The sequence below is a fragment of the Leptonychotes weddellii genome, chromosome 2, assembly GCF_054177405.1.
Source record: "Leptonychotes weddellii isolate Sample4059 chromosome 2, ASM5417740v2, whole genome shotgun sequence".
In the NCBI taxonomy this organism is placed as follows: domain Eukaryota; kingdom Metazoa; phylum Chordata; class Mammalia; order Carnivora; family Phocidae; genus Leptonychotes; species Leptonychotes weddellii.
In genome coordinates, this window is record NC_138370.1 from 52,561,171 (window position 1) to 52,584,864 (window position 23,694).

Consider the following 23,694-nt stretch of genomic DNA (forward strand, 5'->3'; position numbering starts at 1 on the left):
ATCATATGACCTCACTGATATGAGGAATTCTTAATCTCAGGAAACTGATGGTTGCTGGAATGGTGGGGGTTGGGAGGGATGGGTTGCCTGGGTGATAGACATTGGGGAGGATATGCTATGGTGAGCGCTGTGAATTGTGTAAGACTGTTGAATCACAGACCTGTACCTCTGAAACAAATAATACATTATATGTTAAAAAAAAAAAAAAGGAAAAGAAGAAGAAGAAGATAGCAGGAGGGGAAGAATGAAGGAGGGGAATGGGAAGGGGAGATGAACCATGAGAGACTATGGACTCTGAGAAACAAACTGAGGGTTCTAGAGGGGAGGGGGGTGGGGGAATGGGTTAGCCTAGTGATGGATATTAAGGAGGGCACATTCTGCATGGAGCACTGGGTATTATATGCAAACAATGTATCACGGAACACTACATCAAAAACTAATGATGTAATGTATGGTGATTAACATAACATAATAAAAAAAAATTGAAAAAAAAATATCTGCTGATAGCCTTATGGGATTTCCCATGTATGTAACAAGCTTGTTTCTCTTGCTATTTTTAAGATTATCTCTTCATATTTAACTTTCAATGTTTTAATTATAATTATAATTAACTTAATTATAATGTGTAGATCTCTTTGGGTTCATCTTGTTTGGAACTCTATGGGCTTCCTGTGTCTGGGTGCCTGTTTCCATTCCCAGATTAGGGAAGTTTTCATCCATGATCTCTTTAAAATAAGTTTTATGTCACTTTCTCTCTCTTTTCTCCTTCTAGGACACCCATTTGCAGATATTATTCTGCTTAATGTTGTCCCATAAGTCCCTTAAGGTATCCCACCTTTTTAAATCCTTTTTTCTTTTTGCAACTCTCTCTGGGTGAGTTTCATTGCTTTGTCTTCCAGTTCACCGAACCATTTTTCTGTTTTTTCCAGTCTGCTGTTGAACTCCTCTAGTGTATTTTTCATTGGTTACTGTATTCTTAAGCTCTGTAACTTCTATTTGGTACTTTCTTATATTTTCTATCTCTTGTTTAAGTTCTCATTGTATTCATCCATTCTTCTCCCTAGGTCAGTGAGCATCTTTATAACCATTATTTTGAACTCTTTATCAGGTAGATTACTTATCTCTGTTTCATTAAGGTCATTTTCTGAGCTCTTTATCTTTCATTTGAAACATATGCCTCTGCCTTGTTTTGCCTAATTATCAGAACAGCTACCTCTCCCAGTCTTGAAGAATTGGCCTTGTGTAGAAGATGATGTGTGAGGCCCAGGAGCAATGGCTCTGGCTACTAGAGCCAGACACTCCAGAGGTATCCCCTCTGTGGGGTGCATGCACCAGCCAGCTGTGGCAGAGCCATGGTTGTGGCACAAAGGAAGAGAGATACTGGCCTGGCAGTGGTTTGACTATGGCACAGGAGGGGTGGGACACTTGCCTAGCTGGGGTAAATCTGTGGCTTGGAAGGGTAGGTCTCTTGCCTGGTTGGCTGTGACATGGTTCTGGCGTGATGCAGGGTGCTCTCCCAGCTGGCTATGGCATAGCTGGCACATGGTGAGGTGTGGTACACCTACCTGCACTAGCAGGTTACAGGGAGATTGCCAAAATAACACCCACCAGTATTGGCATTAGCAAGGTAGAATGAGATTGCAAAAATGCACCTGCCAGTGCTTCTGTCCCTGGAGAGAGTCCCAACATGCTTCTGCCTCTCTAGTGATCACTTTAAAATTAGTAATTGGGTCTGCTTCACATATGTACCAGGTGTTTTCAAACTGCTGTTTTTTTGCTGGGTCCTGGGGTGACTGAGTCCCCACATGCGAGTCCCTTCAGGGCAGGTTCTCTGTTCCCTACAGCCTCCCTACAGTTGTTTCTTCTCCTGGATATAATCCCTGATGGTCTTATGTTTGGGGCAGGGGGCTCATCTTTCCAGTACAGGACCCAAAGATTGTGGTGTCAACCTCTAGCTTCTCAGGAGAAAGTGCTGTACTTTGGGAATCTCTCCTCATTATGGGTCATCATGTCTAGAATTGGAGTTTTTGGCAGCAGGTGTGTCTCTACCTCTCTTGCCCATCTCCTCATAGCCCTTTTATCCTTTGTTGTGGAGGCACAATGTTCATCCAGTTATCAGGATTTTTTCAGAGAAATTACTCCATGTGTAGGAGTAGTTTGTTGTGTCCATGGGAGGAGGTGAGTTCAGGTTATTCCTACACTGCCATCTTGAACCACCCACTCCTCTTCTCCTACTTTATCATTCTTGAACTGATCTCTTTCCTGGGACATCACATTCAGTGATTTTTCTTCTAATTCTTGACCAAACCTTCTTAGTCTTTTGGAGGATTTTCTGCAAAATGTTGCTTAATTATTGCTATGCCCCATTTCCTACCCTTAGCTGTATTTTTATTCTCCCTTCAGGGTTTCCCTAGATAGTCAAATATACCATTAAATTTCTATTTCTAGATATAGCCTAAATTTTAGACTCACTTTTGCTTTGTGTACTATACATCTCCATTTAGATAATCCAAAGGCTTCTCAAAATCAACGATATGCTAAATAAAACCATTATTTCTCTTTCTTACTTTAAAAAACATGTTGCTTTATCCATATTTCTTCCTTCATCTAATGGTGCCACCATTCATCCTGTTGCCTAAAAATAAAACCTTGAAGATTTTCCCTCATATGTTAGTGTTCCTCTTAAAATATTTTTGAAAGGTTATTCCCTTATTCTTGAATTGCACTTCCTTGACTAAGGACTTAGTCATCTTTTATAAACTACTTATTAAATTTTCTTATAGGTTTCCTTAAGTTCATCCTCCCTACCTCCACTTCTCCATTCTCAGTTATGATCCCAAAGCTGAAAGAATTATTTTTTTCCTTTTTTTTAATCTGAACTTGTTCTGCTTTCAATCCTTGATTATTCTCCAGTAGCTAAAAATAAAAACTAAGTTCCCTAGCTTCGTATAGAAGATCCCCTATAATTCAACCTCCTTTGGTAATTACCAACTAATCTCCCACTTGCAACTTAACCATGCAGCCATAATGAGCAAATAAAAACTATTCAATTTTCTATAATTATAGCTATCATCATGATGTTTTTTCAGCTTAGAAATTCTATCTTTCTTCTGTGCACTTTGAACACTTATACTTTACTTCTAAATTTCAGTTCCTTTGTGACATCTCCCTTGACTTGCCAAGGCATTTTGTCATATGTTACTTGGACTTTGTGGTATTTTCACCATATGACTATTATCACTTTTCTCACCCACTTGCAGTCATTTATGTATATGCACATACCCCACATTAAGCTTTGTATTTTTCATGACAGCATTTTCAACATCTAATAATGCCTCAATAAATAATTAACACCAAATATGTGATGAGCAAATAAATAGATCAATACTTTTAATTACAAGAAAGTTTAAGGAATTCAATGTTTGTAACTTAAAACTTGCCATGAATAAGGAAATAAGGATGCATTTTTACTTTCCTAATGCTTGAAATCCATATAACTTCATAAGGCAATTCCAAAAAACAGAATTTTTCTTTTGGTAACTGAAATGTAATCTTTATTAATTTATGAAAGTTAAATAAAAAGCTTTAAAATAAGGCTATTATCACATATCAACTATCAGAGAAAATTAAATTTTAATTATATATGATATTTCAACTACTGAAAAAAATCTTAAGAATTTATCTTTAGGGTAGTTTAAGAAGAATTCTCAAAGAAACTATTTAGACTACCCTGGAAATGACTCATTTCCCCAAAATTTTCCCCAGAAATGTCCCTGGTATAATACAGATTTCTATGGTAGCAGCATGTTTCATGCCAAACCCTGGATCCTTTCTAAATCTCTACCACATAGATTATAGAGCTAAGTAGTAAAAATGCTTTAAAAATTAAATAATATTAATTTATGGTTCAATAGCCTATATCCATTCTTGGAAAGCACAGAAGTTTGAAATAAAACAGCTAAACCTTAAGAAAATAAAGCAAACCAAAAATGCATATAAAATCACCCAGTCTAAAGGAAAAAAAATTAAAAATGTAACATCATCATGAGTATATTTTTTATCCAGCAAAATGCTGATTCTACCATATCAAAAAAATCAGTTCACACTTTTTAAGAAAAAGTTAAATCATAAATAGTATAAACACAACTAAAAGATATTCCATCAACCTTAAACCCAACATATTCTGAAGCCTCTCACCTGGCTGGATGTTTTCTCTTATGATAGTGACATGGTTATCTCGATCTGGTCGTGTGTGTTCATGCCAAAAGCCTATCACATGGCCCAATTCATGAACAACAATTCCAAATTTATCACAGTTCTTGCCAATAGAGATTGCCTGGGGTCCATTTCCCCGCCGACCTACATAGGAGCAGCATCTGCAATAAAGGAAAAAAACAGAGATGGTGGTGGCAATGATAGATTAATTACAGTACAGTGAAACTTGTCAAGAATTATGATCAACTACAAAGTCCAACACATTCAGAGGCAGAGTAGCCTAGTCCTGGTAAATGTATAGACAACAAAAGTCTCCACATAATCACTGGAAGTGCTTTTTCACTAATTCATACATTAGAAGATATGCCTTAAATCATTATTAGGAGTGTTCAGAAGATATCAGAAAATAAAATATCTCTGATGGTGATTAATGGGCTTTAAACATATAAACTCAAGACTTACTAACCCACAATTAGGTCTAATAGAGTTTTTTAGTTTCACAATCCATCTACATTATTTAAGTAACTACTTTGTCACTGTGGTTATCTGGAAATAATCCACTATTTCAGTTTTGAATATAAAAACAAAGTTTATTTTCCCCTTTAAGAAAGATAGAATTAGGGGTGCCTGGGTGGCTCAGTCGGTTAAGCGCCTGACTCTTGGTTTTGGCTCAGGTCATGATCTCAGGGTTGTGAGGCTCACGTTTCTGCACTAAACGTGTCAGGCTCCACATTTAGTGCAGAATCTGCTTAAGATTCTCTCTCTCTCTCTCCCTTTCCCCTTTATCCCCCCTAAAAAAAGAAAAAGAAAAAGAAAAAGAAAACAAAAAAAAAAGAACAAAAGAAAGAAAGATGATTAATCAATAAAGGAGTTATTTTTCCTACTCATGGGAGAATTTATTTTGAAGAAGAAAACTTTTAAAAGGAATCAATGGAGGAAAATTAGTTTCAAAAGGTAAATTTCCTAAGGTTAATAGCTAACTGGTGGAGAAAAACTAACAACTGGTAGAATTATGAGATTTGCAAATATAAATAAAATTATATCTAAAACTTAAATAATTGGGGTTTACATTAAAATAGGTTTATATATAGGATCACTGCTTGCGACAGCAATAGAGGGCAGTAAATAATAATCATGATGCACAAGACACCAAACACTGAGAAAACTGTCAAAAATTAATTGCCCAAACGTTAAAAGGAATTTCACAAATTTTCAGTTTCCAAAGTAAGTATATTTGATAGTCCTTTTGATTGTTCACAAATACAAATATTTTTCATTCCAATTATTTCTTTGGGCTTTAAATGCCTTAAGCATCTGAACCTACACCATACACTTATTTATGAATCTATTATAACAATTAATGAAGCTTAATAAATCAATAATAGAAAAAAAGAGGTAACTGGTAGGGAAAAAAATCAGGAAATTTTGGTTTTGCCCCAATTTTTAATACTATGCTTCAATCTAGACACAGATATTTATTGCATACCCAAATAATAAGCTATTAGATGTAGGAAAACACAAAATTTGCAAATTTTGGAGAGATTTAAACCAAATCATTTGCTACCATAGAGCAACAGTAGTTAAACTAAAATATCTGATGATTATATAGCAACTAAATTACACACACTGAGTCATTCTCGCTGGTTATATTCAAAGAAGAAAATACTTTGCAAATCAAAATCTGGGAGATAGTCAAGCAATGTGGTCAACTTATTTAATCTAAAACACCTTTTTTAAGCATCATTTCACACATAGCAATTTCCAATAAATAAGATGGATTCCATAATAGAAAACAAAAATATATTTTCCACTGACTTTTATAATGATCCTGTGAAAGAAGAAAAATGTGGTGGTTTGATTCCTCTTGTTCTAGGGAGAGAATAATTCTGGATGCTAAGATGAAAAAATAACTAAATATATGCACATATAATTAGGTATGGAATGACAGGGTAATATGTGAGGTTTATAAAAATGTGGTTTAAACACGTCTAGGTATTATCTTAGTTTCAAATATCACTCAGGTTGATGCCATTTTCTTGTATATAGCTCTTGATTTTTTTTATTTCTAATTTGTGTGCTGCTTTTAAAACTTGGCCACTATAAGATCTATCTGTCCTCTCAAGAAAAACTTTCACCATCTATAGGAGGCCACACCTCTCCCTATGCCATAGATAGTAATCAGGTAACCTAAAACCTGCTATTCCTTACTTTTGCCTCAGACTGGAGGACCAAAGCACCTTTAGAGTTTGCCTATTGGATGATCTATCATGACATCCACAAAGATGTCCTCCCCATAGCAGTCTTTTCTCAACATTGAGATAATTTAAAAATTTAAAGTCATATTATGACTCTTCTCTACCCAATATTCTCCAGTGGTTCTATGGCACATTGTGTCAATGTTCAAAAATATTCATTACCCCTCACTGGAAGATAATCATACTTCCTTACTCCACTGATGTTGAGTTCGGTCATGTGACTTGCTCTGGATAATGTCATGTGAGCACGAACTCTTTGTATAATTTCTGGAGAGAATCTTTAATAGTCAATATGTTTGGAAATATTGTCTCTGTTTCATCTGCCACAAATGCAAAGTTCTAAAGAAAGGTTCCTCCATCAGACTGAATACTAAAGTGATAACTCTGGAGAGAGACACAGCCAACCAGTGATGGACAGGCAGTACAAACAAACAAGGAATGAATGTTTGTTACTTGAAGCCACTGGGATTGAAGGGTCATGTATTAAATGAATCATGTCAGCTTACTAATACAAGCTTTCTCTTTTACTCAGAGGAAAATCTGAAGTACTTACAAATAACTGTAAGATCCCACATGATCTTCACACACAAATGTCTTACCATCCAGTCCCATCTCTTACTACTGTCCCTGCAACTCACTCCTCCTGAGCCATGCAGTGTCCTGGCTGTGCCTTCAGCATACAGACATGCCCTTGCCTTAAAGCCTTTTTCCTGGCTATTTCTTCTGTCGGGACCTCTGTTCTCCCACATAGCATATGGCTCATTTCATCTTCTTTTTCAAGTTTTTGTGCAAATGCCTTTCTATCCCATTTATATTGCTTTCCTTTTTGTCCTAGAACTTAGAGTCTATTAATACATTTTATATTTCATTGATTTTCATGTTTTTTTCTGACTCCCCATCCTAGAATGTAAGCTATTTGTGGGCAGACAACTTACACGTTTTGTATACAGATATCTCTAGCCCCTAAAATATAGTCAGGCCCATAGTACAGCTCAGCAGATACAGAGAACAGATTGGAAGTTGCAAGCACTTGGGGTGGGAGGTGGGAGGGTGGACCAAGTGAGTGAAGGGGGTCAAAATGTACAAACTTCCAGCTATAAGATAAATAAGTCCTGGGGATATAATGTACAGCATGGTGACTAAAGTTAATAATACTGTATCATATACTTGAAAATTGCTAAGAGAGCAGATCTAAAAGTTCTCATCACAAGAAAATAAAAGTGTTGCAACTATGTGGGGTGATGCCTGTTAACTAAATTTATTGTGGGAATCATTTCATAAAGTATGCATATATCAACTCATCACAGTATACACCTTAAAGGAATACAGTGTTCTATGTCACTTATATTGTAATAAAACTGGAAACAGATCATTTTTGAAATAAATAAATTAATAAATATTTGTTGAAAGAACAGATCTCATAAGTGCAGGAGAGAGCTAAGACTTTGGTGGTTAGCAGGGACCATTCAAAGCAATGGTGAAGATGCTTATGGCCAGGGATTAAAAATGCTCTTCCTGAGATACCTCCCTCCACCTGGCTCTCCACTTTTTCCATTGGTGTGATTCTACAAATTATCTAATAATCCAACAAGTCATTTTTTTCTGCTTAAATTAATTAGCCTCCATTGTTTGCAAGCAAGAATCATAGCTAGCACACCTCCTCTGCCTAACTATAATCTTCTTGCAGAGAAAAACACCTCACATTCAATTTTATAGTCCCAAAAATTAGTATAGTAAGTGGCACAAAATGAAAATTCAATAGGTAAGGATGAATAAGTGACTGTTGCCATAATCTGAATAGCCAAACTGACCAAATTTAAACACAATTTAAAACACAAAATCTAGAAAATAGCTAAATAAGTTAACCCTAAATTTATTTGTTTGGTTAGTTGTTTTTAAGGAATCATTAAAAATTAGCAGATAGGAAAAAAGTCAGATTGTTCAAGAAACTATCTAGTAGGGGATAGAGGATATTCATGCATTAAAGACCTAAATATGAGACCTAAAACCACAAAAATCCTAGAGGAGAACATAGGTAGTAAACTCTTTGACATTGGCTATAGCAACTTTTTTCTAGACAGGTCTCCTAAGGCAAAGGAAACAAAAGCAAAAATGAACTATTGGGACTACAACAAAATAAAAAGGATTTGCACAATGAAGGAAACAGTCAACAAAACTAAAAGGCAACTTACTGAATGGAGAAGATATTTGCAAATGACATATCTGATAAAGGGCTACTATCCAACATATGTAAGAACTTATAAAACTCAACACCAAAAAGAGCAAAGAATCCAATTAAAAAATGGGCAGAAGACATGAACATTTATCCAAAGAAGACATTCATATAGCCAACAGACACATGAAAAGATTTCATCATCACTCACCATCAGAAAAATGCAAATCAAAACAACAATGAGATATCACCTCACACCCATCAGAATGGCTAAAATCAACAACACAAGAAACAAGAAGTGTTGGAGAGGATGTGGAGAAAAAGTAATCCTCATGCACTCTTGGTGGAAATGCAAACTGGTGCAGCCACTCTGGAAAACAGTATGGAGGTTCCTCAAGAAGTTAAAAATAGAACTACCCTCCAATGTAGCAATTGTACTACTTATTTACCCAAAGAATACAATATCACTAAATCAAAGGGATACACGAACCTCTGTGTTTACAAAAGCATTATTTACAATACAATAGCCAAGATATGGAAGCAGCCAAGTGTCCATCGACCAATGAATGGATAAACAAGAGGTGGTATATATACACAATGGAATACTATTCAGCTATAAAAAAGAATGAAATCTTGTTATTTGCAATGACATGGATGGAGCTAGCAAGTATCATGCTAAGTGAAGTAAGTCAATCAGAGAAAGACAAATACTATATGATTTCACTCACATGTGGAATTTAAGTAAAATAAATGAGCAAAGGGATAAAGAGAAAGAGAGAGATAAACCAAGCAACAGACTCTTAACTATAGTAAACACACTGATGGTTACCAGAGGGAAAGAGGGTAAGGATTGGGCTAAGCAGGTGATGGGGATTAAGGAGGCCACTGGTCGTGATGAGCACCAGGTGATGTATAGAATTGTTTAATCCCTATAATTGTACCCCTGAAACTAATGTAACAGTGTAAAAAAAATAAAGTTACACTTTAAAAAAGAGAATATTCAGCAATATAAAGTTGCATAGTAGACAAATTATTAGTAGTAATAAATTCAGCTATATAAATTTCTGACTTACAAAGAAATAAATGAAACAAGTTTTTATAAAGTGATCTTACATTTTGCTGATAATAATCATCTTGTGAAATAAATGTCACTGATGACAATAAATATTCGTTGAAAAAATATTTATAGTTAAGTTCAAACTTTTTGCCAACAGAGGGAAAGGACACAATACCAAAATCCAATAGGAGCGTTATGCATTTGACTTGAGATAGATCTCACTGCAGTAGCCCTCAGTGTTTTGTGTAACACCAGATGCCAAACTTTTTAATAATTTTGATTAATTTTTATGAGATATAAATGCAGCATTATCAAAGAAAAAAATCACCATAATGATAAAATAACTGTTTCATGAAATTATGGCCAATAATGGTAATTCCAAATAAAATTTAGAAGTCACAAAATGGTTAGAATGATTAGCAAGCCAATGACCAATTCCTATAAAATGTATCATCCTTCCTATCATTGAAAATACAGTATAAGGAAACTGAATACAAAACAAATCACCAAATGCAACACTACTACTATAACAGTCACAATTACATGTATATATAAATACTCAAAAGTTTGATTTCAGGAGTGCAACTACAGATTTAAGGATTTGAGGGCAAGTCACAACTTCAGTTTCCATTTCTCTAAAATCATTAAAGTCGTCGTTAACGTACATGCTCTTCAATACCTCTAAATTCTTCCATTCTTTCCTTCTAGAATTATATACGATGTGCTTTAGCTGATGTGTAAATTGTCAATATTTTCTTGATCACCTATCTATAAAGCAGCGCGCTGGGTGCCCTGAGGAATGAAGAGATAAGCAACCTGTCATCCCAGATGAAGGCAGACACGTGCACCAATGGTGGCAATGTAACTAGTACAGCTGAAGGTGGAGCAAAGTCGCACTGAGGGCAGCTCAGAAATGGGCGAGGAAGAAATATGTGAACGATTTCCACTGATGAAAATGGAAGCAAAGGCATTTCAAGGAAGCAGAAAAACACAAGCAAACACATGAAGAAAGAATAGAGAATGGGGAAAAATAGTTTAGCAGGATAAAACAAGTAAAATGAAAAACTTTGAAAAAAGCCAAATTAATGAAAGAAAATGAGTATAAATACAAGTTTGCTACAAACAGAAATTTATTGATAAGATAATGAATGCCAGTGTTTTGTTTGTATTTGCTTCAGAAAATTGAAGGGTGGTAAAGATAAAGGAAAGATATATTAATCTGAATACATTATGTATTTAGAAATATGTAAGCTGAGCTATATCCATTCCTATTAGATAGCCAGAAGGAAGGAAGAGTTGGACCTTTTAAATATTAAATAGATATTAAGAACTAGGAGGCATTTCAAATGTAACCAAAACTTGTGAAGATAAAATTTAGTAATTTGGAAGAAAACATTACTTGAATAAGTCAAAACTAAAAAATTATGGCATTATCCAAAACTATATAGAAAGGTAATAATGTAGGGGCGCCTGGGTGGCTCAGTCGTTAAGCGTCTGCCTTCGGCTCAGGTCATGATCCCAGGGTCCTGGGATCGAGCCCCGCATCAGGCTCCCTGCTTGGCGGGAAGCCTGCTTCTCCCTCTCCCACTCCCCCCTGCTTGTGTTCCCTCTCTCGCTATGTCTCTATCTGCCAAATAAATAAATAAAATCTTAAAAAAAAAAAAAGAAAGGTAATAATGTATACTTTTTCTTAATGTCACTCAGATAGGGTCAAAAGTAAAATCCATTACTTTTTAAGTGAGGTTAAATCTTCTAGGGGCGCCTGGGTGGCTCAGTCGGTTAAGCGACTGCCTTCGGCTCAGGTCATGATCCTGGAGTCCCGGGATCGAGTCCCGCATCGGGCTCCCTGCTCGGCAGGGAGTCTGCTTCTCCCTCTGGCCTTCCTCCCTCTCATGCTCTCTCTCTATCATTCTCTCTCTCTCTCAATAATAAATAAATAAAAATCTTTAAAATCTTCTAGGAATATGTGATAGAACAAAGCCAGATGACACAATCCTCCCCCAATACCCAGTGACATATATGTTTTCTCCCCCAAAAATATATGTGATTGGGGCAAGAACTCTTTCCTCCAAATGAATGAAGCATTTATTTTTACTTCCCTATATAAACTGTACTAGAGGGTATTCAAATAGTTTGAGCTGATTAGAGAAAATTCCTCTTTGTAGAGGAGTCCAGCTAATAAATGTAGAAGGACTAAAAGGAAGGAAAAACATTAGCAAATCACTATTTTGCAATGATGGGAACTTTTACAATGGAGGGACTGGGCCGTCACCCCTGGAATCCACTGATCAACAGCAGCATCGCTGAAGTGCTAGGTCCCAGCACATGTGCCTCCTGAGGGGATGCGATGTCAAGGAGACAGCAAACCCTACCGAGTATTCTTCCCGAGCAAGCAAAGTTCTATCTGAGTTTACTCAAATATTTAAATGTAATTTCCAACTAACTAGAGATAGAGGAGAGAGAAGTTTGAGACCTTTCACAGTAAAAAGGCTTTAACTATACAGTGTTGCTTGGAGAACTGCTATTACTGTAACTTGGCTAGATTATGGGATGTGGTGGCAGAAGAGGCTGCACATGGAAGTTGTGGTAAGTTCATGGCATTCTTTAAATGTTATATCAAGGAATTTGGACTTTATTCTCAGGCTAACATTTCCCAAAATGTGTTCCGGGATACTGATGTATGTTCTTCACTCTTAAAAGAGTGACATGGATGTTCCGTTTTTTAAGTAAGTTTAGAAAACACTGTATTCTACATTCTCTTTGATGGGTTGAATATTCATAATGTTCATTAGCACATTGCTGCAGAAATATCTACTGAAATTTAACACAGCATTTCACAACTTACGGAACAGTTGTTTTGTTTTTTTGTTGTTGTTGTTTGTTTTTTACATTTTTTTATTATTGTGTTATGTTAATCACCATACAATTACATCATTAGTTTCTGATGTAGTGTTCCATGATTCATTGTTTGCGTATAACACCCAGTGCTCCAGAACAGTTGTTTTGGAGAATATTTGTTATCATCCCGTAAGAAGCCAATCTAGAAAGCAGCACTCTACGAGGAAGCACTGAAGAATCAACAAAAAAGGGTGGTGTCTTGCTCTGACCAGTATTCTTTAAAGATAATTCTAGTGGTAGTAAATTGATGAGGGAAGACAGTCAAGCATTTGGAATAGGTCAGGTGTGACATGACAAAGACATGAATGGATTGAGGCAATGACATGGGATGGAGGTAGAAATCAAAAGATACAGTGAATATCAATGGAATCTTACTGCATAGATTTTAGAGGGAGCTCAAGAGAATCACCAGACGATATTATTGACAGTGGCGATACCATTATTATAGTTGCAACACGAGGAGAAGTAGTTGACGTGGTGGCGAAATACACTTGAGGTAGATGTACAAAGGTCTATGATCAAAGACTATATTTATTCAAAATATATTTTCTTATGTAAAATTCACACTTTCTCATGGGCAAAATGCTAAGCAAATATTAAGAAATGAATCCTACCTCTGGATTTTCTTTTTCCTCTTCTACACTTACTTAAGTCATTCCCTGGTTCTACTTACCCACAAGGTCTATACGTGAATACAATGTAACTCTCTTCATCACTTCTTTCAATAAAAGTCACACATGTGTGCTTTTCCCAGTGCCTCATGGCCTGCTTGAACATGGCTCGCTGACTGCCTAGAAAAATGGCAGGATGTTAATAAAACCAAGTGTCTGCCTTAGGGAGCAGTGCTACATGCTGGCTCCTCCATCCTGAGTCTGACTAGGCAGTTCGGATGACATCACTCTCGTCAACCAACAAATACTAGCCTAGAGCACCACAAGTGATCACTCTTAAGAATGGTCACTCACCTTATAATCAGAAGGTTCAAGTTCACTATCTCTACAAATATGTGTGTGTGTACAAGGCTCTATCAACGGGACATATGTTCTTCCTGTCAGTTGAAGAGAAATCAGCTTCCTGGATTGATGGGCACATTTGAAACTCAGTTTAAAAACCAGAACAGTACTTTAGTCTCTTAGAGCTCAAGACTAAAGATATTTTTCAATTTCAAAGACATTCTAAACCAACAACCAAGGTAAGTAAAATATTTCTCATGTTTGATTTAATACTATATTCTATATATTAATACCCTGGAAAAATACACACTTAATCTATATAATATTTCTTTATAAAAATAAACACTCTGGGAATATCTTACCAGTGAAGTTGCCTCCTATAACATAAGGAATAACACCTCCAGGCCATATTCTTTCGGTTCTTGATGTAGCAGCTCTGGGAACTCGATTTTTCTCATTTTGCCCTGAGAATTTTAGAGGTACTTTTCCTTTAACTGTGCTGTTTTGCTCCAGGCCTGCAGTGACATTTAAAACACTCTGTGAAACAGAAGTCCTTGGTCAGGGAATCATTTCCTCTTAAAAGACTCAAGTTAAAATGTCTTATTTACATATTTGTGTAAATATGCCTGAAGTCAAAATGCATTAAAGAAAAATGTCATTTATATTACATACCTGAAAAAGTATTAAAATATTTAAGTACTTGATGTCAAAATACCATTTCTTAATGAGCAAATTTTAATGACTTCCCATACAGCCTACAGTGGATAGATGTCAGACAGTCTGGCAGGCCACAAAAAAATTGTTTTATGTGTTTTAATTTACTAGATCTCTGCCAATTCATCAGCAGATGATAAATAGACATTGTTTAAAAAGTCACAAGATATTCAAAACTCTTCTTAACTCTTGCTAAATCCTTCATTCTTTTAAAGCAAGATATTCCATAGTACATCCTAAAATTATGAAAATTACAGAGAGGATAAATGAAATAATGTTAAGGCAGATATGGTCTCAGCCTCCTGGGATGCTGGTATATCTCCATTCACATTTCCTCTGGATTCATATCCAGGTGATTTAGCACGATTTAGAGATCAATACACAACGTGAACAGGCCAACATAAAATGCAGCCTATTCCTAGAGCAGCTTTCATGTCTGTAGTCATTAATTTTCTTGGTGGCCTTTCAAAATATTTTTATTACTGTTTTTTGTTTTTCCTAAATTTGCATTATTGTTCATTCTTTTTTTTTTATTTTATTATGTTATGTTAATCACCATACATTACATCATTAGTTTTTGATGTAGTGTTCCATGATTCATTGTTTGCATATAACACCGGGGGCTCCATTCAATACGTGCCCTCTCTAATACCCATCACCAGACTAACCCATCCCCCCAGCCCCCTCCCCTCTAGAACTCTCAGTTTGTTTCTCAGAGTCCATAGTCTCTCATGTTTTATTATTCATTTTTATTCATCTATAACTGTTGATCCAAATATCCCACTCCTGGAATATACTTCAGAAACAACAAACATTGAATGCATGCCCCCATTCCCATGTCCCTAACAGGTTTATCTTTTAATACCCTGAGGCAAGGCATCTTTGCTTGGGAAAATTATTCCTTGAAAGTGAGTACTGTCAATTATTTAATTAATAATTCATCAATTTAAAAAATGTTAGGACACACTTTGAACAGAAAACTTTTTTAAAAACTCCATAATCTATAAATAGTGTTTAACAAATTCAATACTATAAGTATTAACTAATTATGAAACCAGAAAGCTGTTTTTCTATGTATATTTCTGGAAGGGTCAAAACATTTTCAATTAATTTTTTAATCTAACAAATCAGTTTGTCAATTTACTTTAAGTGGGTTTTATTTCAAAACAGTCATGACATTTTTGATTTGATTAAAACTGATGTAGTTCCATGCTTGATAAAAACACCTTAGTGTGATACACACTGCACCAGAAATAAATATCAACAATAATGCATTTTATACTAATGCATTTTATACTAAGGAGAAGCTGAAAATAAGTTAAAGAAACATTTCAATTGTCCCAAAATAAGTTCTAAAAAACTGACATTGAACATCAGCTAACAAAAATGAATAAAGGACTTTCTCAGCATATACCCTTTACATACTTCACATATTAATGGCAAACTGAACTGCTATTAGTATAATATTTACTGTACATTAAGTCAAGTGTCTGCAACTTTAAACATTGATATACCAGAGCCAATTCTTCTTATCTTGTCTATAAGCTGGTAGAGGGCCCCTCGTTTCTTTGACATACCATGGTCTCCAAATCCACCTTAAGAATAAAAGAAAATAGTTAAGCTAAACTCATTGCATTTTAAAGTTCTTCTAAATAAACCATACCAACAGGCTACATTGATTTCTCTTTGGACATCTTTTTTTTTATGTGGTCTAAGAACGTTAGAGTCATGAATATCCATAAATCTTAGAAAAGTGTAAACATTCTACAAACACAATTTTGGTAACTAAAAACAAGTGGGTGGGGTGATCCACAGAGCAATCTAAGTGACTTTATTTGGACATCATGGCAACTGAGTCATCTATCGATAATTTGGAACATTTTTCTTCACTGTGACTTTGACATCACATCGTGTTATATAGGATGACAGCAAGTTGTTATGCCCTGTTGATTGCATTCCAGCTATTTCTCCAATGTAAACAGAATATTTTCAGAAGCCAAATCAGCAAATGGAAATAAAAACATTAGAAGAGCAAATATATAGTACAAGTCTTGCTCCAAAGCTGTGATCAATTTTGAAATATTTTTAAAAGCATATCATATTTTAGAATATATTCAAATATAATTTGAAAATGAGTTTTAATAATTTATAAAAACCAGTAACACATAATTACAAAAACATCACAACAATCCAAAAGGATGTTCAGCAGCAAAATACATTCTGTTATGCTATGTAATTGGCAAAATTTATAAAAATAGATGTAAAGAATTTAGAGCTCAAAAGGTAGAAAAGGAGGTCAGGATGAGGAAATATATCCTTTTGCAGTTTTACCAACTGGAAAAAAAATAGAAAAGGCAGATTTCCTCTCATAAGTCAGAAACCAGAGCATCTGAGGAAAAACCAAGTCCTGTGATTCTCATTCCAGGCCTTGAATAGAATGCTCTCCCAATTTTATCTCCTATTTTCCCTTCTTTTTGAATTTTCAATAGACAAATAACAAGAAGGCATCACTGAGCAAACAACCAATATAACCGCTAATGATATCTGAACAAGTACAGATACATTCACACCATGAGAGTATGATTCATGAGTCTCTTTGGGCGAAGACAATGAAAGGGCTAGAAATCCACAAAGACAACAAACTGTGCTTGCACCTTGATCTATTTCTTTCCAATATCTTTTTTCCCCTTTGAAATTAATACCAAAACTTATCTACCTAGAGTAAAGCTAATAAAACCCCAAAACAATCACAAAAACCATTACCATATAAGCCTTCTAGAGCAAAAGATCAATTAAGTCCTTATAAGGCAAGTAAGTTAGAGTGCTTGTTCACTGACTAATAACGTGCCTGATTGTTTTCATTACATGGTCACATTTTTGCTGTGCTACTTGAGAAAAATTTTTGAAATTTTTTCATTGAACATTTTAGAAAGATGAGGTAATATTTAAGTGTATTCATTCCTAAGTAGCTATAAGAAAGAATGGCATTTATATGTTTGAAATCACAATTATGTAATAATTATACTTTATATTAGATAGGCCTGAAGCACATATAAATAGATTTAGAAGAAGATTAATTATGAGAAAAAAGAAATGTCTTAGTTAATATTAAGGTAATTATAAGGATAAGAGTAATTATAGAATTTTCAAAAAACAATGTTTCAAGACCACTAAAGGCAATAATACCTTTGAAAATTTAGCAATTTTTAAAAATTTGTATAGAAATTGAAATTACAAAAAATTCTGTGTAGGTAGTTCATTAACATAGAAAAAAAGGAAATTGATAAAATAAGTGGTTATTTCACACATATTCTAAAAACAAACTGAAAATATACAAACTAAGTAAATACTTATGGAAAGACTACACAGTTTGAAATAAGAAAATAAGAAATACAATTAATTTGATCTCCTCACTTGTAAGTCATATTAGTAGCTACTCCTCATGGGATTATTATGCACATTCAAAGAGTTACTATCTGCAAAACACTTAAACCAGGCTTGGTACCTGGTTTAAGTACTTGGTACCTTGGTACCAAACAAAATGTTTGTCAAAGAAATTAATTAATAGAATTAAAAACTATGAACAAAATCTAAATTTCCAAATAGGCTCATTAATGTTTAGGCAATTAAAGTTGATCAGCAGGACATTAAAAGTGACCTAAAGAATACTTAGAGCATTTCAAGAGTATCTTTTCTCCAAAATGAACACAAATTCAATCAAATAATCAACCATACCTGTGGTATGTCCAAGTCCAAAGGGGTTCTGTGTAAGGTCAATTGTCCTATCAATTTGAAAGATACTTAAGTCTTCATCATCTAAGGCAATATCACCCCAAAACACAGCTAAAAAAGAAAAGTTCAATTAAAATGTAAAATATTAAAGAGCAAAGTCAAGGCAAACAAAGCTAATTAGAAAAATATTGCTAAAAATATGGAAATGCAGTCCATATAGGCAGATATTACAGAAAGTAATTATAACTGAATATAATATTGGACCTGTTATACTATAATATGAACCACTTGTAAAAGGGTATGACCTACATTTTCTTACTTTGATGTTTGACGGGAGGGGGTAAGTCATTTCTTTGAATGAAATGGTCACTGATTTATGGGGGAATCTAGAGAAAGTGAATTTAGCAATCATGGCTATTTTGCAAGTAAATGAAAATCTGCTAAGTGTGCTTGAATTTACAGTGGATGCCTGTGACCAGCAGCAGGTCTTCACTGCCAGGTAGAAGGAGACATAGTAGCAGCTAAATATTGTACTGTTCTAGCAACTTACTCATCACATTTTTATACACTTTCTCTAAAGATGGCATTGCCTCTGAGTTTCTGTAAAATGTATAAATAATACCAAAAATAATATTTAAGTCAACATTTATTTAGTCAATGACCAGGTGCTACACCTTTGATCTTTAATGATAAATAAAACACTGTCCATATTTTCAGGAGCTTCAAAATCATTGCCCCAAATCCTGAAAACCCTCTGACTCTTTTACATCCAGTCTTTTATGCTACCTAATAAAACAAAGCTCTATAAACCATTGTGGGAAGAAATGAGATAATTTCTTTAAAACCAGTATGTGAATTTTCTTTTAACATCAGAAATATATATTAACATAACAAAAAAATTTCCTTCCTTTTTATTTGAGTCCAAAACTAGACTAATCAATCTCTTAGTGCTGCCGAATATCAAAATACAGTAACTTTAGGAAACACAGCAAATTTAAGAGAGAGAATAAATTAATCATGAGATGGTAAAACACTGACAAATGCTTTGGGGATTCTGGTATAGCTGTTTCATGATACAGGTTTACAAATTTTCTTTTTCAAATTTTTCTTCAAATTTTTCTTTTGCAAAACCAAGAGAAGAGGAAAATTCATTGAAATTTTAGGAAATGATGAAATCCATGCTTTTCAAATCACTGTCTTTTAGTAGATTTAAACCTTAATATTTAGGAATTTTAGCTTAAAAGTAGTTAATAAAATTAATTTATGAAATTTAGATTTCAATCCTGAAAGCTATACTTTAGGTTTTGGTCAAAAGTTTATTATGTAAAATTATTTACCCTGTTTAGTTCCCTCATACAAAATGACATGAGATAAGAAGGTTATATTTATGTGTAAATCTAGAAAGGAAAGAGATAGAAATTAGTTCAAGGTAGGTTATCAGTTCACCATACGGAAAAATATTCATTAAAATTAGAATTCTCTCATCAACTCCTCTTTTCCGCCCTACTGTCAATGGAATGGCAGTCTGTAGAACCAGAGAGATGCTTACTATTTTTTACTGTCCTAGAGACAAAGTAATGAAAGGTCTGTAGAACAGTTTACAGCACTGGGTAAGAGGCTGGTCTTGATGCCTGAAATTGAAGCCAGATTCTAATCAGCTTCATACACCTCTAGCAGACACCGCTGATGCTCCACTACCCCTAAAGACAGACATCTCAAGAAATAGATGGCCTGCCTTAGTAAAAAAAATTTGCACTTTATATAAAAGGCTTGTTGGTTTTCATAAAAATACATTTTGCACTTCTTTTCCCCAAGATTTTACACTTTAAGGTAAATTCAAGTTTGTGAGTTATTTAAATCTTCCATCGTGTGTTTACTATGCAAACAGTTGAGGGCATTGACTGGCAGTGACTCTGAGGCTGGCTCTTCCTTTCTTAGTGCTGGGGGCAACTAGAGACAGGGAAACAGTGTTACTCTAACATGAACTCGAATAGGGATCACAGCAGATCAGGTTAAAATGCAGGCTCTGATATAGTCGGTCTGGAGAGAGGCCTCACATTCCACATTTTTAACAAACTGCCATTACTGCAAATAATTGACATTGTCATCATCTTTATTAGCATTATTTTTTTTTGCAAGAATAAATTTTTGCTCCTCTCTGAACCAGCTGGTTAACTTGAAAGCTGAGGCACTCAACCAAACAAAATGCAGTTTGTCCATACTCCATTTATATAATAAAAGTAGTATGAGTAAAATAAAACCCAAATGTGTTTTAGATTTTTATTTTCTCGTAACGACTTTTCACATGCAATAAGATTCATGTTTTGATGGATGGATTATATCAAAAACAGAACAGCAGTCCAAGGATATAACACTTCACAGAAGCAAAAACATTACTTATGGGGAGAAGAAAAGGCACAAGGCCAGATGATTCTTAAAAGGAGACAAACTGTTCTGAAATACACACACCCATTTTTCTTACTATTTACTGTTATCTTTTCTGAACTAAAAGCTTCAGAATAGTTGTGTCAGTTCTCAACACACCATGAATTGCTTCAGGAGAAAACTCAATATTTCTTTGAGAACAAGCCATAATGAATGACAAAGTCAATTCATTTGTGTGCAGACTTGATATACTGCAGGTCATGTATATCTTTAAATTTTTATGCTATCAACAGAAAAAAAAAAAGAAAAAATAGCCATCTTAAAATTACAACTTATCAGACAGTTTAAAATGCACAATTTCTTTCTTCATATTGCACACATTTGAGGGTTTCCTTCATTCATCTTTCACTTCACTATAAGTGTCCTATTTCTGCAAGCTGAAATACTTTACTTATGCATTGGTATAGCAAGCTGGACCACAACACTCTATATTACATGGATTTAGAATCTGCATTATAATCTGACACATATTTATTATTTAGGATCCAAGATATTTGTAATTCTCAAATCCACTTTGGAGTTTTTTTTTTTCTTTATGGTATTTTCTATTTGTTTTGCATCCCCAAAAAAAACACAAAAATTAGAAATAGTTTTAAAAAGTATGAATTATTACTCATTAGCCCCATTTAATGCAGTGATTTGAGGTTGGGGATATCAGAACTGAAAGCAATACAGGAAAGTGGTTATAGATGATAATATTAAGGAAATGCTCAAGTGCAATTAGAATATTTACTATCTGTTTGGAATTCTGCTTGGATTCCTATGGTCAAAAATGGGGTTGGAGCTAACCAACAGGCCAAAATAAAATGTCAAGAAGAACAATTTTTAAACTACATGGAAAACCACAGGTATTGTTTTTCTTCTGAAGGCTATTTGCATTCATTGTACTACAATTTTTTTTTTAAATCGAAGACCAAGAAAGACAAATAGCTTTTATTGTAGTAGGTAAACACATTTTACAGAATGTATGGCAAGAATGAACAAGCCAAAATCGTGATTCCCTACACTATAACTTTAAGTGATATTTCTTCCACCCTTTCAAGATTCCCCAATGATCTTTAGCTTTTCCGTTTTGAAGCTGGGATCCAGCGACCAGCTTTAAGGAGGCTTCAAGTTTGTGATTTCCTAAAAGCTATACGCAAAAAATACGTATGAGTTTATACACCCAGTCACAATATGTTTTGCAGGGAAGAGGTCCACCACAGGCTGTCAGAAACGATCACACAAAGAGCCACTGTTTTCGCCAAATGCAAAGCCTTTCAGTCCACTCAGGAGAAAATGCTTGCAAACTAAATACCCTCACAAAAAGGAATACATTTACGTGAATTAATGCTAACGTATCTGAGAGCTGGCTACTACTTGATGGTGTACTTTAATAAACAAGTTGATAGAGCCTCCTCAGGCATTACGTATAGAAAGCCCTTCCAGAAACCCCCTCTTCCCAACTAATCTGGTGTCACATCTGCTTCCCGTCCTGCCTGTGCTTCTGTCAGTAATAGACTAGCACACAAGATTTCACACCCTGTTTTCAACAGTCTGATTGCTCAATCTAATTTTGAAAATACTGATCACAGGAAGCATGTGTTGCTCATCTTTAAACTCTCGCGGTCAGAGTGCCTGACAGAAAGTAGGTCCTCAATATATGTTTTGAGACACATAAAAAATGTGAATGAGAAAACACCCTGACTCAGGGTATAAATTGTGTATGACAAAAATAAGGCTAGCCATGCTACATACTTCACAGATTTGCCTTAAGACCCAAAATACTAGATATTCACCATTCTAAGGAATGTTTCAAATCATTTCAATCTAGAGTGGATTATTGTTAGACAATCAACAAAAATTTTTAAAAGGGGCAACTGCCTTTCTTCTTTATTTCAGTAGTGTATATAATTAAGTGTAGTTACGGGAAATATGTCCACTTTTCTCTAAACATCACACTGATATGCTCAGGAAATACAGACTGAACTAACAGATCAGATATCTTGAGATTTATGAGATTTGAAGAGATAACGCAAAGATTCAACAACAGCCAAGAGCACTTGCTTCTTACATTGTTTCCATATACAGTTTAAACTTTCTGCTTTTATTGATATTGGATTTAGGGAGGAAGAATGATGTCATGTGAAGGCCTGACAAGGCTGCTTTGGCCGCTCTACCCTACAATAAAGGCTTAGTAAAAATTTCCTCACAAGGACAACAATGAAGGCTCAAAAGTCAACTATTTTTACTTGATTGACAACCACTAAGCAAATTCCCAAGGAAAAGTAAGATTTGGCAAAAGTTCTAATTATACATTTTGTATACTAATGTACATAAATATACATACTTAAAAGGGAAAACAATTTTCTAGTGGCATTTCATATGCACTGAATAAAGTTTTGCCCCAAAATGACACACAGGAAAGTTAATTTAAGTTCCAAGTTTGGGAAACAATTATCTTTGAAGTCTTGATACAACATAAAAATGAGTAAACGTATATTTTTATATAGACTCTCAGAATTACTCTTCAAAAAAATTAGGATGAGAATTTTTTTATGTAGCATATTTCCTTCTTAAATTTCTAATAATAAAAAAGTATTTGTAGTCCAATTATTGTAGTGAATGTAAGAAAATAGCCCACGCAATGTTTTATTTAAAATAATTTATAGGGTTTTTTTTTCCAAGATCTGCATTTTCACTTCTACTATATACTATCATATAAACTGAACAAAGTCTTCTAATTTGCAATTAAAAAGTGTTTATGCGGTGAAATACAAATGATGAGTTAAATAAAATGGTTAACTTATTCTTGCCTCATAAACTAGATGGAAAAGTGTCTGGATAACATGACTCTTATCTGGCCATTTTCAAACAAGATGTCTTTTTGAAGGGAGGAGGTGTGGTGAGGTATAAAAAGCTAGATACCGTTTGGATTATTGTTTATAAAAAAGAAAACTGTCCAAACATCCTCCGAATTGAAAGTTCCCTTCAAAGAACACAGACTGCTGCTAGAGTGACAAACAGTCTTCTTCAGTTACTTCCTAAATCAAGAAATAAAATATCATCTCAATACGAAATCAACTGTTCGATCTGAAATGCAAAACAAACATATACACATACATGCACATACACACATACATATATACCATATGCTAGAGCAAGGAATATTTCTCCAGAAAATGGTGACATTTGATAACAAAGTTGTTTTCCATGGTATTCATGAATTTCAAGATGAATCTAGATTAATCAATAGATTACGAACACAGAATA

At 34.6% G+C, this 23,694-nt stretch overlaps 1 protein-coding gene across 6 annotated transcripts in view; it reads right to left on the bottom strand.

Moving 5' to 3' along the window:
* The window catches only part of TLL1 (tolloid like 1), a 205,176-nt gene that overhangs the window by 102,926 nt on the left and 78,556 nt on the right, over positions 1–23,694 (bottom strand). For 3 of the 6 annotated variants that reach the window (XM_081811123.1, XM_081811134.1, XM_081811130.1), the window contains 6 exons: positions 19,335–19,394; positions 18,001–18,108; positions 15,780–15,860; positions 13,914–14,066; positions 13,272–13,389; positions 4,198–4,376 (listed from right to left, as the gene is read on the bottom strand). In XM_081811123.1, coding sequence (XP_081667249.1) covers positions 4,198–4,376; positions 13,272–13,389; positions 13,914–14,066; positions 15,780–15,860; positions 18,001–18,108; positions 19,335–19,394 — 699 coding nt within the window. The remainder of the gene's footprint in view (positions 1–4,197; positions 4,377–13,271; positions 13,390–13,913; positions 14,067–15,779; positions 15,861–18,000; positions 18,109–19,334; positions 19,395–23,694) is intronic. The other 3 variants (XM_081811127.1, XM_081811140.1, XM_081811138.1) reach the window with 1 other exon arrangement.